Source organism: Erythrolamprus reginae, chromosome Z (genome assembly GCF_031021105.1).
Source record: "Erythrolamprus reginae isolate rEryReg1 chromosome Z, rEryReg1.hap1, whole genome shotgun sequence".
Taxonomy (NCBI): Eukaryota; Metazoa; Chordata; class Lepidosauria; order Squamata; family Dipsadidae; genus Erythrolamprus; species Erythrolamprus reginae.
In genome coordinates this window covers 72,855,785-72,874,441 of record NC_091963.1, presented here as the reverse complement: position 1 = coordinate 72,874,441, position 18,657 = coordinate 72,855,785, and the positions used below count along the sequence as shown (strand labels likewise).

At 38.2% G+C, this 18,657-nt stretch overlaps 1 protein-coding gene across 1 annotated transcript in view; it reads left to right on the top strand.

Annotated features, from left to right (window-relative positions):
* ITGA9 (integrin subunit alpha 9) overlaps nt 1-18,657 on the top strand; it is a 953,395-nt gene that overhangs the window by 852,659 nt on the left and 82,079 nt on the right. Inside the window, exon 27 of the mRNA XM_070726333.1 lies at nt 749-868. Within this exon, the coding sequence (XP_070582434.1) occupies nt 749-868 (120 nt within the window). The remainder of the gene's footprint in view (nt 1-748; nt 869-18,657) is intronic.

Sequence of the window (18,657 nt, the reverse complement as noted above, 5' to 3'; positions counted from 1 at the left end):
ACTCATGAATTGGCTGGGTTATCATCTGATGTTTATTTTTTCTTGCTGTTTTATAGTCTTTTAATGATTTAATTTTTTATAATTAATCATGGTAATAGTTTTATATATTCATTGATTGTTTAGTTTTGTTGTATAGCACTGAGAGTCACTTGTTTGCTGAGATGAGTCACTACATAATTGAATGAATGAATAAATAAATAAATAGATAAAACTGTATTTCTAATTTATAGTAAGTTTCCGCTATAATGGTATAGATCTTTTTTCTACTGGCATAGGTTAAAGTAACAAACCAATCTCCTTTCCTCTCCTGCTTTCAAAGCAAAATGAACTTGATATCTTCAAATATTGTGGACATAGTCTGCAGGCTGACCTGAATAGAACCAGATGGAATCAAGGGGTAATTCCAAACTTTGCTAAATTTAAAGTAGACCTATTGAAATCAATTTCCATCTTATTGTTGCATCTTGGCAATGGCAGTTACTGAATGGAGCTTCACTTCTGGGTGGAAAAGAGCAGGATAGAATCATTAAGGATGAAGCATGACATCTTAGTTATATTTCTGATTTCATAGAAGGCTTTTACAATCCTTTTGGAAGTAGCCTGATAACTAATGTTGTAATTTTAGTTTGATATTATTATCTTGCTTTTAGAATTATTGCAAGAGGATCTAATGAAAAATATCTGATATGGGAAGAACTGAAAATTAACTGTATGACACCCACCCACCCCTTTTAAAATTACTTTGTAGGTGGTCTTTGAGGCCTTGCACAATCTGGAGGCTCGTGGTTATGTGGTTGGATGGATCATCGCTATCAGTTTACTGGTGGGAATTCTCATCTTTCTGTTATTGGCTGTACTGCTTTGGAAGGTAAGTTGTCTGTCAGACACAACATAGACAAAAGGATTAGCCACAGTCATGGCTTAAAGTGCTTTTTGGTGTTTTAGGCTCTTTAAGCATCCATTAATTGCAAATAATAGATTTTATACCCCAGGATAATTAAACTTCAGAATAAAAGGTAATGTTTTCATTTTCTTTGCTGCAAAAATATAGGATTGTTAAAATTATTATCTCAGAATCTAGAAAGAGGAACATGTTATGGAAAATTCAACATAAACTGATTTTTCATGGCTGGCATGGTAGAAAGTGTCTGTTCATGTAAAGCCCAAACAGAGGCAATGTTTTACTGTTATAGCGTGAACTTTATGATTGTGAAATTCAGAACTGATCAAAGGGAAGAGGGTATTCTTACCAGAGTGAACAAAAACCTGTTGAAATGAAGGTGTTTCCTTTTTTAATGTGTGTGTGTGTGTGTGTGTGTGTGTACATATATATACACACACACACATATAATATGAACAAGCGGGATAATACCTCTTGCCTACCAGACATCTGGAAACCAGCCTTCATTAACAAACATATCCCAGCCATACAAACTGAAACCAGACTCAGAACAACACAGAACACTTATTTATTTATTTATTTATTTATTTATTTATTTATTTATTTATTTATTTATTTATTTAAATAAATAAATAAATAAATAAATAATTCAATTCAATTCAATTTATTGGATTTATATGCCGCCCCGAGTTTTCGGAGAGGGGCGGCATATAAATCCAATAAATTGAATTGAATTGAATTATTTATTTATTTATTTATTTATTTATTACTTAGGTTTGTATGCCGCCCCTCTCCGAAGACTCGGGGCGGCTCACAACACGTGGAACAAATCATAAATAATCTGACAAATTTAAAATATTTAAAGATTTAAAAAAGACCCCATATACTAACAGACATACACACAATCACCTCCTCCAGACCCAAACCCACACTCACCCTACAGACAAAATGCAAACACCATCCAGAAGCCAAACTACCGCAATGCTCCCAACTGTTACAGCCCCCTCTGAGTTGCACACAAAGCAAACTGACAAACACCATAAACACATGACCAGACCACAAACTCGCAGCCAAACAAAAATTGTTACATGCCAGACACACATTACAAAACAGCTAAGTAGCCCGCAAGCTCCAACTACTCAGGATATCACCCCCAATCCACAAATATCAACTAATCAGCATACATCAATTACATCAACGACCCCAGGTGTTACACCACTGACTCACCAGGAAGTTTCAACACAGCTTGCAGCTGCTAAGCCATCAATCCACACCCACCCACCAGTATTTATAGAGGGAAGGCAGCTCAGGTCTCACTGTGTTCGCCCTAGAACAAGGACAGAAGCACCAGCCTGAAGATGACAAGTGGGACCTCGTCAAAACATCGCCAGAAATCTCTAAATCCTACACGGGAAGAAACCCGAATATGCCAAGACCTTCATACCTGTACCCATGAAAATCTATAAAAACAAATATCTTACCTCTACAGGAAGGATACCTTCTTGCTGACCAGAACCTATAAGAAACTCGAAGTCCAAAGAACTACAATCCTATGTGACCTCAAATTCCTATTCAACTGCCGAGACAGAAACTTGATCCCCAAATGCTACCAACTAAAATTCCATTCTAAAATCCCATCCACTGAACAGATCCTGAAAAGAACTGAATTAGCCCTAATCAGAAACGAACTCCACAGGAAAAGATTCCTAATAGACCAAACCAAAAAGGACAAACTTAGCAACAGAATTCACCCAATACTCTGGGACAAATCCAAACAACTAGCCCTCTGGAGAGCTGAAACAGAAACCTCCCTCAATACAGACCTACACACCAAGAAATTCCACAATTTGAAAAAACACTAGAAGCCCAAACTCTTTCCACAGCAACTCATGAAGCATATAGTACATAATATATCGGACAGGACCCTCACCACAGCAGAAACCTGTTGAGGGATGGATTTTAATTAGAGAGAAGACTCGGACAGCGGGAATGAAAACAAAACATTTCTTTATTTAATAAACAGAAAAATAAACGTGCCACGAGGGACACTTGTAAAACAGCCTAAAGCATGGCTGCAGGGAGGAGAGAGATAGAATGGAATGTGCTGCTATGTAAGCAGATGGATGTGATTAAAAAGGATATGATGTGAATTGTGGGAGTGATTAAGGGGGGAGGCAAACATTAAATCTTTAACTACTGAATGTCTCTGTGGCTGGCAATTCTCAGCGTGACACCCCTTCTTTGGTAGTCATCAGGGACATTGGTTCACATAAGGCACATTTTCTCGGAGAGGTATTCGTGTTGGTCAGCTGGCAGTGGTTTATTCAGCACGTCAGCGATTTGTTCATTTGTAGGCACATATTGTAGTTTCACGAATCCTTGTTGCACATATTTTCTTGCATTCTTATATCTTAAGTCGGTGTGCCATGAACGGGCTCCCACGTATTCAGCTTCAGCAATGAATTTTACTGAAGTATTGTCCTCCATAATAACAATTGGTTTCATTGGATCACCCCAGATATTATTAATGAGAGCAGAAACATTGATTAAATCATTACAACAGTCAGAAACACAAGCATATTCGGACTCAGTGGAGGAACAAGAAATAAATTTCTGCTTTCTAACTTTCCAATAAATTGGGCAACCATTCAAAAACATTATAAAACCAGAAGTACTTTGATGAGTTTCAACGTCACTCGCCCAATCAGAATCTGCATAGCAAATCAATTCAGGCTACTTGTGTTCTGGTTCTAGGAACAACTTCATGTCCATCGTGTGCTTCATGTATCTGAGCAATCTCTTTATGCATGTCCAATGAAATGTAGTTGCGTTGCCTACGTGTCGTGACAACAAATTCACACTAAGTGAAGTGTCTGGTCTTGTCCAACTGCTAATGTATAACAGTGACCCAATGACTGAGCGATAAAGTGTTTGGTCCTTAAACAAAGGACTGTTTTGGTATGTCAACTTGTAAAAGTCTGTCTGCATTGGAGACCAACATGGGCATTCATCAGCCATGTTGCATTGTTGCAAAAGTTGATCAATCTTGTTTGCTTGTGAGAGGCTAAACCCCTTCTGAGTTTTCTGAATCTGAACTCCTAAGTAATCATGAATGTGTCCTAAGCTTTTCAGTATAAAGTGTTTTTCTAAACCTTTTGCAAAAATCTCACTCATACGTTGATTTGGACCAATGTAAACAATATAATCAACATAAACAAGAACAATTTCATAAACATTACCTTGCCCTTTTGTAAACACGCATTGATCAGAGTCGGACTTAATAAAGCCCATTGAATTTAGCTTGTCAATGAGACATCTGTGCCACATTAAACCAGATTGTTTCAATCTGTACAGACTCTTTTGCAGGTGCCAGACACGTCCTTCCTGGTCCTGGAATCTGGGTGCACCTTTCACGTAGATTTCTTCATCTAGATCAGCATTTAGATAGGCAGTTTCGACATCAAACTGGAAAACTTCTAAATTCAGGGCAGCGGCAGTTGTTAAGGCGATTTTGACACTTTCATTTCTGACAGTAGGTGAATAAGTATTGGTGTAATCATCTGGAAAAATCTGAGAGTAGCCTTGTGCTACTAATCTTGCTTTGTATAGTTCCTCACCGTTTGGCTTTTGTTTAATTCTGTAGACCCATCGTGTGCCAATAACTCTCTTGTCTTCTGGAGGGTCAACGTGTTTGTACACCTTAAGTTTCTTTAAACTGTCAAGTTCAGCTTGCATGGCATCATACCATTTTTCTTGTTCAGGTTCAGGTAAATGTCTTATTTGATAAAAATTATCAGGAGGAAGTAGAACATTGTTGCAAATAACAGGAAACAATTTTTGAGTTACTTGCGCTTGATATCTCTGAGGAGGAACTCCTTTTGTGGTTCTCCTGGAACGTCTTAGAACCGTGGTCCATTCATTTTGGTCATCTCCGTCTTCATTTACATCGCTAGTAACATCATCTGTGACTGGTGAAGACTGTACATCTGGAACATCTGGAACATCTGGAACATCTGGAACATCTGGAACAGCTATCTGAGAGTCAGGTTGCGCTGTATCTTGAACATCTTTAGGAAAATAAACTGAAGTATCATTACTGTGTATTCTGGACCAATTTGTATCTTTCTCAAATTTTGCTGAATTGGAAATAACAGCTCTGTACTTAGAGTCAGTAAATTTGTAGTACTTGGAACTTTCATCAAACCCTATAAATCTCAGTCTTTCTGCCACTGGACCGCCCTTCTTTCTCTAGGCCAGTGGAATGTTAACCATGGCATACGAGCCAAAAATGTGGAGGTTTTGAATGTCAGGCTTCTTCCCATAAAACATATAGTACAGAGTTTGTTTTAAAACACTGCTCCAAGTACGATTAACAAGGTAGTTTGCATACCTTAGTGCTTCGCCCCAGTAGGAATTGTTGAGATCAGTGTCTTCTAGGAGACAGCGATACGTAGTCTGTAAAACACCTTGCCTTCGTTCAGAAATCCCGTTGTGCAGAGGAGTGTAAGGAGCTGAAGCTTGGTGCCGTATACCTTTGCGTCTCATCCAGTTCTGGAATCGCTGAGACATGAACTCTCCGCCACGATCACTTTGGATTCTTCTGATACGGACACCGAATTGATTGAAGACCTGTGCAGCAAAGTCTGTAAAGATCTGAAACGTCTCTGATTTCTGTTTCATAAGAAATACAAAACCATATCTAGAAAAACTATCAACAATTGTTAAGAAATACTTATTGTTACCCCTAGTAGGCCAAAATGGACCGACAATGTCGGTATGAACAAAATCGAAAATACGTGAAGACAAACGAAGGGCATGCTTGGCAATGGGGGAAGCTTTTGATTTAGATTTGTTACAAACAAAACAGTCCAGGTAAATGGGACAATTACTATCGACTTTGAAACCGTTCACGCACTCGGGCATCTTGGATAAGACATCATATGAAGCATGGCCCAAACGATGATGCCAAAGGTGAATGCACCTGGAATGAAAAGGTTTATTTGTTAGTACAGGTTTAGCATTTGCAACATTATGCGGAACACCTTGGGGTACATTAGCTTTATGAGCCTCTGATTTTATAGTAGCAGCAGGTTTTCTCTCTGGGCCTGCGCTTTCATGGTTTGGAACGCTCATACTTACATCTACCAGTGAACGAAAATTTGGCTTCAGGTAGAAAACACCACCAATCGGAATGGCATATGCGACAACAGTTCCATTTCTAATAATGTGGATGTCATAGTTCAGGAGCATAGTTTTGTAGCCTAAGTCTTGGTTTAGGCGATGAAGGCTGAGTATGTTGCTTTCAGCGTCTGAAATGTAGAGAACATGTGGAATCATCTGGTCCAGTTCATCTATGTAGATAGTTCCTTCTCCATCGACTTGGGATAGGTGTTTTGAGAATCCATACACCTCCTTTATGTCAGCCTCATGCAATTCAGTAAAAAGTTCTTTTTGGTGAGTAATGTGAAAAGCAGCTCTGCTATCTAAAGTCTATAAATGTTTTGTGCTGTACTCATAATTTGAATCAGGAACATTTTTTAGAAGCACGGTATTGATTGTAGAGTGTGATCCGCTTCCGGAATCTTGTTGAGCTGATTTGGAGTTATTGCGACTCCTGCGTTCCACAATGACTTCATCTTCTTTTAATGGTGGTAAGGCAGAAAATTGTTCTTGAGTTGCAGCTGGCATTTGTTGCTGTAGTTGAGGTCGTGGTGCCAATAATGGCTGAGCCGACTGAAGTGGAATTTGCGCCGGTTGCACGGGTGTAGCAGGAACTTGTGGCAAATTTCTGCGTTCCATAATGACTTCTTCTTCCTTTAATGGCGGTAAGGCAGAAAATTGCTCTTGAGTTGCAGCCGGCATTTGTTGCTGTAGTTGAGGATGTGGTGCCAATAATGGCTGAGCTGACTGAAGTGGAATTTGCGTCGGTTGCATGGGTGTAGCAGGAACTTGAGGCGGTTGTACCTGTGAGAATTGCACCCCTTGACTTGGTTGGGGTACTTGTTCCAAAATTGTCTGTTGAGGTACAAACCTTTCTTTGTTTGCAGAATAGAGTTGTCCTGCTGAAGCTTCTTTGTTCACTCGGAAATCTAAAAAGAAATATTTCTGGCACAAATCAACATTTTTCTGGCCATCTAAATTTTCTGGTGACCTGTATTGCTTAAAACGGTCACTGGATGGCGCTCCTGAGCTTTCTGGCAATAAAATAACATTTTGGTGCAGGTGGTGCAGTTGCTTAATTTGGCCACCAGGTGGCGCATTTCGGATCTGGCTTGGAAATGAGCCAGATTCCTGAAAATAAGTTGAACTGGGTATTTTCTCAGTTTGGCCATTGGGTGGTGCTGCACCTAGTTCCTTGAGTGCTAAGGAATGCATGACATCATTTGTGCTTTTCAAAAGATCAGACTGTCTTTGGACAGACGCCATTTTCTTTTTTTGTTCTGGTAAATCACATATTTCTCCTTGGCAATACATTAATTGCATGCTTGTTATCTTATCAAGCTTGAGCTTTTTTTCATTAATTCAGTACAATAGAATTCTATCAAATCCTTTTCAGGCTGTGTTAAATCACATGCTTTCTTGTCTAGCTTTAATTCTGATAAACATTTCTGCATTGCATTAATATCATGTCTCAAATCACCAGCTAAAAATTTTACAGTCTGCATATTAATGTGTTCTAGGGAAAACTGACATTCTTCTTGAGCTGGCTCGGAAAGCTTTATTAACATCTGGTTCTCATTAAATTGGAGCTGTGGCTGAGCTCCAAGAATATTTGGCATATTTCCTTGCTGATAAGGATTCGTAGCTGCTTCTGTGACTTCAATAGGGCATTTTAAATTAGCTTGCGTGCTTTGCTCAAAATTCAAAACATTTGCTTTCAGTTTTGCCACTGAGTTAATATTGCTTGCATAATTCTTCAGAGGACACTATTTTTCACAGGAAAATACTTTTTGCATTGCAGGATAGCTAGAAATATCAGAGACAGTTTGGCTGTCTTGCAAGCTATCAATTATAATAGGAATGTAATCGTTACTCACTCTTTGGAGCGCTTCATATTGAGTCAGAGATAAGATTCTTTGAGAAGGAATTTCTTGTGCCGGGATATCAGGCATATCATTCGCTGGAGTTGTAAATCTTTCTGTAGAGACGTCTGCACCTGCCGAGATCTGCATTTTTGTTTCAAAGGCAGAGAAAATGTCTGTGCTTTATTTTGCAGGCTTTCAAGCCTGGTTAATTTAAAAATAAACAAACCATCCGGACTGCAACCATGTTGAGGGATGGATTTTAATTAGAGAGAAGACTCGGACAGCAGGAATGAAAACAAAACATTTCTTTATTTAATAAACAGAAAAATAAACGTGCCATGAGGGACACTTGTAAAACAGCCTAAAGCATGGCTGCAGGGAGGAGAGAGATAGAATGGAATGTGCTGCTATGTAAGCAGACGGATGTGATTAAAAAGGATATGATGTGAATTGTGGGAGTGATTAAGGGGGGAGGCACACATTAAATCTTTAACTACTGAATGTCTCTGTGGCTGGCAATTCTCAGCGTGACAAAACCAACGTTCTCTCCAAAGGATTCAACTTTGCAGTCACACCCAAACGCATCCCCACTGAAAACATCATATGCGGAGTTGAAACCACCCTAACCAAAATCAACCCATATGAAGCCAACAAAATCAGACTTGAAGTCACCAATGTCCTCTGCTCCAGCATTCCACCCAGAAGCAACTTACGTAAAGATTAACAAAAAGCACTTACCAACTTGAGGAAAGACAATAACATAATCATCCTCACAGCAGACAAAGGCAATGCCACTGTGGTGATGAACACATATGACTACCAAGACAAACTATTCAACCTACTCCAAGACCGTGCTTACAAACCTCTAAGCACAGATCCTACCACCTACCTGGAAAAAATCACCAAATCCAAAATAAAAGATTCTCCCATCAGCGAAGAAATCCAGCAAAGAATCATCCCCAGAGAAAAATCATCCAGATACCCCAAGCTCTATGGCCTCCCCAAGATACACAGAGAAGGAACACAACTCAGACCCATAGTCAGCTCCATAGGCTCCTCCCTACAGAATCTTGGCAAATTTCTTGCCAAACAACTCCAGCCCTATGCAGAATCCATCACATCTCATGTACAAAACTCATTCCACTTCATAGAAATCATAAAGGAACAAAACCTACAACCCAGTAACCTTCTTGTAAGCTTCAATGTCATATCTCTGTTCACCCAAGTGCCTATTAAAGAAGTCCTGACAGCCATTCAAAACAAATACAACCCCCCGAAGCACATCTTAGATCTGACCAACCACTGCCTGACGGATACATACTTCATCCACAATGGACAAAGATACAAACAGATAGAAGGAGCCCCCATGGGATTACCCCTCTCACCCATCATCGCAAACATATACATGGAATATTTTGAAACCAACGGCTTGGATAAATCTGAACACAAGCCCAAACTCTGGCTTAGATATGTAGATGATACCTTTGTAATTTGGCCACATTGGAAAGAAAAACTGGACAGCTTCCTCACACATCTCAACAGCCTGCATCCCAAAATACAATTCACCATGGAAACAGAAACCAACAACTAACTTCCCTTCCTGGTTGTCCTAATTTACAAAAAACCCAATGGCTCCCTAGGACATACCATCTACCAGAAGAAGACACACACCAACCTCTACTTGAACACTAAATCCCACCACCACCCTGCACAGATCAATTCCATAGCCACGACCCTCATTTATGAGTCTAGGGAGAGGGGCGGCATACAAATCTAATAATAAATAAATCTCCAGAACCAAACGCCTAGCCGACAAAGACTACCTGGAAACTGAATTACAGTCTCACAAATGTATTAATTTCCAATGGATTCTCAAGAGAGGCAATCACCAACCTAATCCAAAAAGGGACACCCCCCCAAGAACCAAGACACAGAACAGGACAATGGCATCACCATCCTCCCTTACATCAAAGGCACCACAGATAAAATCAGCAAAATTCTCCACAAACAAACATCAAGACAGCCTTTGGCACAGATAAAAAAATAGCCAACATCCTAAGAAACCCCAAAGACTAGATCCAGCTAAAAAACCAAGGAGTTTATCAAATACCATGTAAAATCTGCCCAGCCACATATATTGGACAAACTAATAGGCAAGTAAATGCATGTGTTGCAGAACATAAGAATGCACTAAGAAAAGAAGAAAAAACTTCCTCCCTTTCCCAACACTTCAAAACTACAGGTCATGAAATTGATTTTGACAGTACTAAATTAATTTCCCAAACAGAACACTACAGCAAAAGAATAATCATGGAAGCCATTGAGATAGAAGAACATCCCCAAAATATGAACAAGCGGGATGATACTTCCCGCCTACCAGATACCTGGAAACCACCCCTCATTAACAAACATATCCCAGCCATACAAACGGAAAACAGACTCAGAACACGCACAGGACACTACCACCAATCACCTCCACCAGACCCAAACCCACACTCACCCTATAGACCAAATACAACCACCACCCAGAAGCCAAACTACAGCAGTGTTATATATATATATATATATATATATATATAGATATATATATATATATATATATATATATATATATATATATATATATCAAGAATAGTCCTAAAAATGCGAGTTCCAGGTATATGTGTGAATGATGAGGCAGCAGCCATCTCGATCACCGGAACATAAAAACTTTAATAAAACAACTTAGCTTTCGTTAGCGTGCTGCTAACTTCGTCAGAGTATTAAAATGCCATGGGAGACAATCACATTTATAAAGCATTACTCAGTCTGCTCATAGCCCGCGTCACTGGGCCACACCCTTCCCTCCCCTCTGCAGCAAGCCTAATTGTAGGCTTAGTCATGCTGGTTAAAGGGGGAACTACCGCTTTTACTCGTGTCTGTTGCCTATTTCCCTCCCCAAGGGAGGAGGTGGAGTTACGAGGCAATGCTTTAGAGGTATTTGATATTACTTCCTTCCACCCATTACCGTTGTTACTTTCTATGGTGGTACATGTCTGCTCTTGCAATTTTTTTGCCCATGCCCTCGTCCTAGGTCTGCACTGTTCTAATCCCCCCTTGTCCCCTGCGTTAAACCTGCATTGTGCCCCTCCCCCTCTACCTCCGTGTTGCTCCAGTATGTTCCCTTGTTTCCCACTAGGGGTTGCTCCACCCTCATTTAGCTGGTTTCTATGCCTGGCCTGGAGAATTCTGTTAGGGGCTTTATCCAATCCTAATGACCTATCTCCTTTAAGTCGTTGTTGGTGCCTTAAAGCCTGGTATGCTGATGGCATATCAATATGTCTATTTAAAGAATTTTCGTTGGAGAACCAGGCTTCTTTTAGGAGGCGACCTCCCTTGGTTTCATCTCGCGCCAGAATCTCAGTTCCCTGGAAATCGAAGCCATGATCCTGCTCCTCCATGTGTGTCCAAATCTGGGAGCGTTGTTCCTGACGTCGGACCGCCAATTTGTGTTCGTGTATACGAGTTCTCAATCTTTTAGCCGTTTCACCCACATAGTGGTGCGCACAATTATTGCAGTTTATACGGTAAATTACTGAGGAGGACTCCTCCTTCACTAAGGTTTCCTTCGGGCGCATTACTGATTTTCTCAAAGTTTGATCCGGCCTGTGCACTACTTTGACCCCATGGGGTGCCAGTATGCGTGCGGCTGTTTCGGATACCCCTTGTATGTACGGGAGTACCCTCCACGCTGATGTTTCGTTTGCGCTTTCAGTAGGTTGTCGGGGTCTGGGTGTGGTGCACCGTTGAATAAAAGCTCTCGAGTAGCCATGACGTATAAAAGTTTGGTAAAGATACGCTCGTTCTTTTTGTTTGGCTGCCCGTGTGCTACAGTGAGTATTGATTCTGTTAAATAATGTCCGTATACAGCTGACTTTATGTGCGTTGGGGTGATTGCTTTCGTTGTGTAACATGCGGTCCGTGCTGGTGGTCTTCCGGTATACCTCCATGTCGATGCTTCCATCTGGGTTCCGGTTGATCTGTACATCCAGAAAGGCCAGTTTACCATTGGCCTCCTCCTCCATCGTGAACTGAATATCCGGATATATGGAGTTGAGAATTCCCATGAACCTAATTTTATCACGTTGTTTAATGATGGTAAACGTGTCATCGACGTAGCGTGTCCAGAACTTGGGTTTGTATATTTCCATGGCTTCTCTTTCCAATTGCTGGAGAACTGCTTCTGCAATCACGCCCAAATACCTCTAAAGCATTGCCTCGTAACTCCACCTCCTCCCTTGGGGAGGGAAATAGGCAACAGACACGAGTAAAAGCGGTAGTTCCCCCTTTAACCAGCATGACTAAGCCTACAATTAGGCTTGCTGCAGAGGGGAGGGAAGGGTGTGGCCCAGTGACGCGGGCTATGAGCAGACTGAGTAATGCTTTATAAACGTGATTGTCTCCCATGGCATTTTAATACTCTGACGAAGTTAGCAGCACGCTAACGAAAGCTAAGTTGTTTTATTACAACCCTGCTGTTCTGTTCGGGTCTGTGAGACCCGAAATCAAGGTTTGAGACCCTGTAAAAAATTTTCCCTGCATATCTGAAACTTGAAATTTCATGACTTTTCATCATTTCAGGGGTTCTCTCTATGAGAATTTTTTTGGGGGGGTGGGAGGTTTCTTTCTTGCTGAAAAAAAAAACTCCCTAATGTTATGTTCCCGGGTCACCCTGACCTGGACCGAAAACTCTTCATTTGCAGTGCTTATGTTTGGTCTTTTTGAAAGCTTTTTTCACTTGGAAAGTAGTCTGAACATTTCTTCACACAATGGAATGAAAATTGAACTGAAAAAATTAATCCTTATTGGTTTATTTTGCCCATAAATGTGCCTCCCCCCCCGTTTTTGTGAAAGTTTTTTCAATTTATGGATAGTTTTGCTTGCAAAATGCAGTCTATTTTACTGGAGTTGGTGTGGGAATGGTACCTTGAACATTTCTGAATATAAGAAAAATATAAAGGAACTGAAAAAAATGATTCTTACTGTTTTTTTAACATCAGAAATAAGGCCTCCCCCCCCCTTGGCTGCTTGCAACAATTTTCACTTTTTATTTTTTTATGCTCCAAATCCGAAATATTCTTTAAAATCTTACGCATTCATTTACTCAATTTAACAATGCTGATCATCAAAAAAATATTTGTGGGGGTGGGGGAAAATTTTTTTTCTTGGCAAAAAAAAAAGTCACATTTACTCTGTTCGGGTCATATAGACCCGGATCAAAATGATTTTTTTTAGGTACTTGAATTTGGTCTTTTTGAAAACTTTTTCCACTGGAAAACTAGTTTGAACATTTATGAACATAATGATATGAAAATTGAACTGGAAAAATTGAGACTTATATTTTTATTTTGATCAAAAAGCCCCTCCCCCCATCCTTTTTGAATTTCGTGTCAATTTATATTTTTTAAGGCTACAAATCCCTAAGGAATTTTCCCCCAAAAGGTTTGATATACTAAATTGAACAATCCTGAACATAAGAAAAATATAAATGAACTGAAAAAAATGACTCTTATTGGTTTATTGTTTTATACTCGAGTATAAGCCTACTCGAGTATAAGCCTATTTGAGTATAAGCATGGGGGCCCATTTATGAGCAAAATAAACCAATAAGGATCATTTTTTCAGTTTAATTTTCATATCATTATGTTCAGAAAGGTTCAAGCTACCAATCCCACACCAAAATAGAATAGTAAAATAGAATGCATTTTGCAGGCAAAATTATCAATAAACTCAAAAGTTTTGATATACTAAATTGAACAATCCTAAACATAAGAAAAATAGAAATGAACTGAAAAAAAATGATTCTTATTGGTTTATTTTTGAATATAAGACCATATCATTTTATACTCGAGTATAAGCCTACTCGAGTATAAGCCTATTTGAGTATAAGCATGGGGGCCCATTTATGAGCAAAATAAACCAATAAGGATTAATTTTCTCAGTTCAATTTTCATATCATTGTGTGCAGAAATGTTCAAGCTACCAATCCCACACCAACTTTAGTAAAATAGAATGGATTTTGCAAGCAAAACTATCCATAAATTGAAAAAACTTTCACAAAAACGGGGGGGGGAGGCACATTTATGTGCAAAATAAACCAATAAGGATTAATTTTTTCAGTTCAATTTTCATTCCATTGTGTGCAGAAATGTTCAAACATGTTTCCAGGTGAAAAAAGCTTTCAAAAAGACCAAACATAAGCACTGCAAATGAAGAGTTTTCGGTCCGGGTCAGGGTGACCCGGGAACATAACATTAGGAACTTTTTTCGAACAGAACAGCAGGGTTAAAGTTTTTATGTTCCGGTGATCGAGATGGCTGCTGCCTCATCATTCACACACACACACATATATATATATATATATATATATATATATATGTGTGTGTGTGTGTGTGTGTGTGTGTGTGTGTGTGTATGTATGTATGTATGTATACACACACACACACACACACACACACATATATCTGAAGGGATTAGATACTGTAGCCTAGAGGTTAATTCTCAGCCTTACAAGGCAAAAGTTGCAAGTTCAAGTCCCAGTGAGGGTATGGCTAGCTGACGAGGCTAAAATAAGGCTGAAATAGATCTATTCTAGTCTCCCTTAATTTTCAAATTCAGCAAAAGCATGTGGTATACATATACATGTGTGTGTGTGTGTGTGTGTGTCCCTTAATATTCAAATTCAGCTTAAACATGTGATATATATATATACATACATACATACATACATACATACATACATACATACATATGATGGTCTTGGCATATTCGGGTTTCTTCCCATGTAGGATTTGGAAATTTCTGGCGACGTTTCGACGAGGTCCCACTCGTCATCTTCAAGCTGGTGATTCTGTCCTTGTTCTAGGGCGAACACAGTGAGACCTGAGCTGCCTTCCTTCTCTAAATACTGGTGGCTGGGTGTCGTTTGATGGCTCAGCAATTGCCTGCTGTGTAGAAACTTCCTGGTGAGTCAATGGGGTAAGCCCTGGGGTCATTGATGTAACTGAGGTATGCTGATTAGTTAATGGTTGTGGATTAGGCGTGATATCCTGAGTAGTTGGAGCTTGCAGGCTACTTGATTGTTTTACAATGTGTGTTCTGAGTCTGGTTTCAGTTTCTATGGCTGGGATACATTTGAGGGCTGGTTTCCAGATGTCTGGTAGGCGGGAGGTATCATCCCACTTGTTCATATTTTGGGGATGTTTTTCTATCTCGATGGCTTCCATGATTATTCTTTTGCTGTAGTGTTCTGTTTTGGAAATTAATTTAGTACTGTCAAAATCAATTTGAACAAGGATAGAAACACCAGCCTGAAGATGATGAGTGGGACCTCGTCGAAACGTCACCAGAAATTTCCAAATCCTACACGGGAAGAAACCCGAATATGCCAAGACCATCATACCTGTACCCATGAAAATCTACGAAAACAAATATATACATATATATACATACATTAAAAAAGGAAACACCTTTATTTCATTATTAGTGTGTGTGTGTGTGTGTGTGTGTGTGTGTGTGTGTCACATGTTTTTGCTGAATTTTGAAATTTTTGCTGAATTTTGAAAATTAAGGGAGACTAGGATAGATCTATCTCGGCCTTGTAAGGCAGAGAATTAACCTCTAGGCTACAGTATCCAATCCCTTCAGTTCTGTACCAGGGAAGGGTTACAAATACAACCCCCCGAAGCACATTTTAGATCTGTTATTTGTGTCGAATCATACACACACACACACACACACACACATATAGTACATATACATCTAAAGTGATTCAGCAAATTATAGGGCACACATGAAGAAGAGAGTTACAAACAGAACAATGTGTTTATCCAACTGCAAACCAGAAAAAATTTGGTAATAAAAAGATTTGGAACAATATATAAGTAGCTCAAACATTGCATTATACAAATTTTTCTCTTTTGACAATGAACTGAATTGTGATGTATAGGAAAACCTGCTGGATAATGTTGGATACTTTGACATTCCAAGAATAATAGTTCTAAGAGATACATTTGGACACTTTTTGGAATTTTTTTTGACTCTGTAATAGTAACAGGTTTTGGATATCCACAGTTGAAATATTAAGAAAATTTATTATTTATTTAATTAATTAATTAAGCATATTGAATTAACCCTATTTCTTGATCTATCCTTATCCTTTTTTTCTCCCTTGGTTATTTGATTTCCTTTTTTCCTCTTTTTGGGATTCTTTATATATAGTGAACTAAGTAAGTACTGGATCTTGGAAAACCTGATTCATAGCAGTATAGCAATTACTGAAATATAACTTTAACATTTGTACTGTTATAATTTTCTATTAATCTATTGCATATATATTACATTATATAGTTATTATTAGTATTATTAGTAGTATTATTGGTGCTATATATTGCATATAAATACCAAGATAAATATTAAAATAATTGCTTGGACAAATCTAAAAAATAGGTTATTAAACAAATCAATATTAAATCAATATCAAATTAAAATAAAGCAATTAAAAGTTTAAACAGATAAGAGACCAGATATTTGTATAAGTATTACATTATGTAATGTATATATACATTACATTACATTATATTATATCTCAGGAAAAATAGATTTGATTAGATTTATTTTCAATTATGGTACTGATTCTGATTTTGCTGATCCTGAATTGATTGCAATGGAGAGATAGTTAAAACTGAAACATTAAACTATAAGTAAGATAGTACACTGTATAGACCTTTAAATGCCAAGAATATATAAAGTTAAGAGAATGCTTGTTTACTATACATTAATAGTAGCTTGTGTATGCTGAGTTGGGACAACATTAGAAGCATTTTAAGGATGTCTACAATTACTACAACCATACAGCCCAAAACCAGGAAAAGGGCTACTAAACTTCCTCTACCCTCGGCACCACAAAGCCAGCATGTCGCAGAAGGACCATCTGGAGAAAAAATGCCACCCTCACAATCATCTTCAGTAGTGCTGTCATCACTTCAAGAAATGATGATCAAAATGCAGACATCAATAGACAGAAATTATGAAACAATGACTGGAAACATAGGAGAAATGAGACAGGACATTAAGAGAATTGATGGAAGAGTATATAGTATAGATGAGAAGATGGAATCTTTGCAAGAAACTCTGAACAAAAATGAACATAGGATAAAGAGTATTGAGGAAAAAAATGAGAAAATATAAGTTAAATTTCAACAGACAGAAACTCAAATGAAGTTAACCAAATCTGATCTAGAGGGAGCTAATCTTAACCTCTAATTGGAGAAGGCAGCATTTTTTAAAAAGATTCCAAAACATACCAGAATCAAAAGAAGGAAATCTTCCGGGAATAATGACAGAAATTATGCAAGTATTATCAACTCAACCCCCCAAAGAGTACTCAAAGAACTGGATTAAATTTATATAGTCTACACCAGTTATGCCCTTAGAAATAAACTGCCAAGGGAGGTCCATGTTTGATTCTCCAAAAAAATAGCAAGAGATGTAATTTACAACCAAGCAAGGGATAACACAATCACATACCAAGGCAAAGATATTATTATTTTGAAACAGACCCCAAAACGTGTAAGAGAAAAGTGCCACCTTACCATTTTCTTACCTCCAAACTAAACAGACATAGAGTGCCATTCCAATAGTTAATTTCAGAAGGCTTGATAATTACGCTAATGGAAAAGAAATATAGAATTAATACAACGAAAAAGAAAGGAATTTCTTGAGGAACATATTAAGAGGGTAGAGGAGCAGGGTAGAGCAGAAATAGAAGGAGGAGAAAGCAATGTACAATTAAATCCAAAGCTTTTATACTTGGATAAGAAGGGTAGAATTTTAATCGTACAAATAAATAGTGGCACTAAACAATAGTCAGTATATATGCACCAAGCATAAAGCAATCAGACTTTTTCTTAAAATTACACAACAAATTTCTGGAATTAAATGGGGAAAAGTTATTAATCATAAGGGATTTCAGTGCAGTTCTGGATAGGAAAAAAATATTATAAAGGAAGCTAGGAAAATTTTACCTACTACCTTCCATTAGATGGTTGAAGAATTTCAATTAAATGACACATGGCAATCTCTTCACCTAAATATGTTCTTTTCAATCCCCCATAAATCATGGTCCAGGATTGATATGGCACGGGCCAATATGGAGTTTGTAAATAATATCACAGAATCAGAGATACTTCCTAACACATGGGCGGACCATAATCCTCAATGGCTAGAATGGAGGGAATTAAATAATAATATACAAAAAATGGACACTCAACTAAATAATAGTCAAAGAAAAGGATTACATAGCAATGATGGAAAGGGAGTTAGAAATATTTATAAAAATAAACAAAAATGAATATACCACATTACCTAATCTATGGGTCACCACCAAGGCTTACATTAGGGGGCTCTCTATTGCCTATCTAGCTAACTGTAAAAAAACTAGTCAAATCAAGATAGATACTTTAACCAACAAAATAAATAAGATTGAAGATGATTTGCTGAAGGATCCCAATAATCAGAAAATATTAGAGTTACACATGACAATGCACAAAATTAATCTACTCGTTCAAGAAAAATTAACTCAAAAATTAAAAGAAACAAAACAGAAATTTTTTCAGAATGCCAATAAACCAGGCAGATGGTTAGCACACAAAATCACAAAACAAAAAAAATGGAGAGAAACACAGATATACT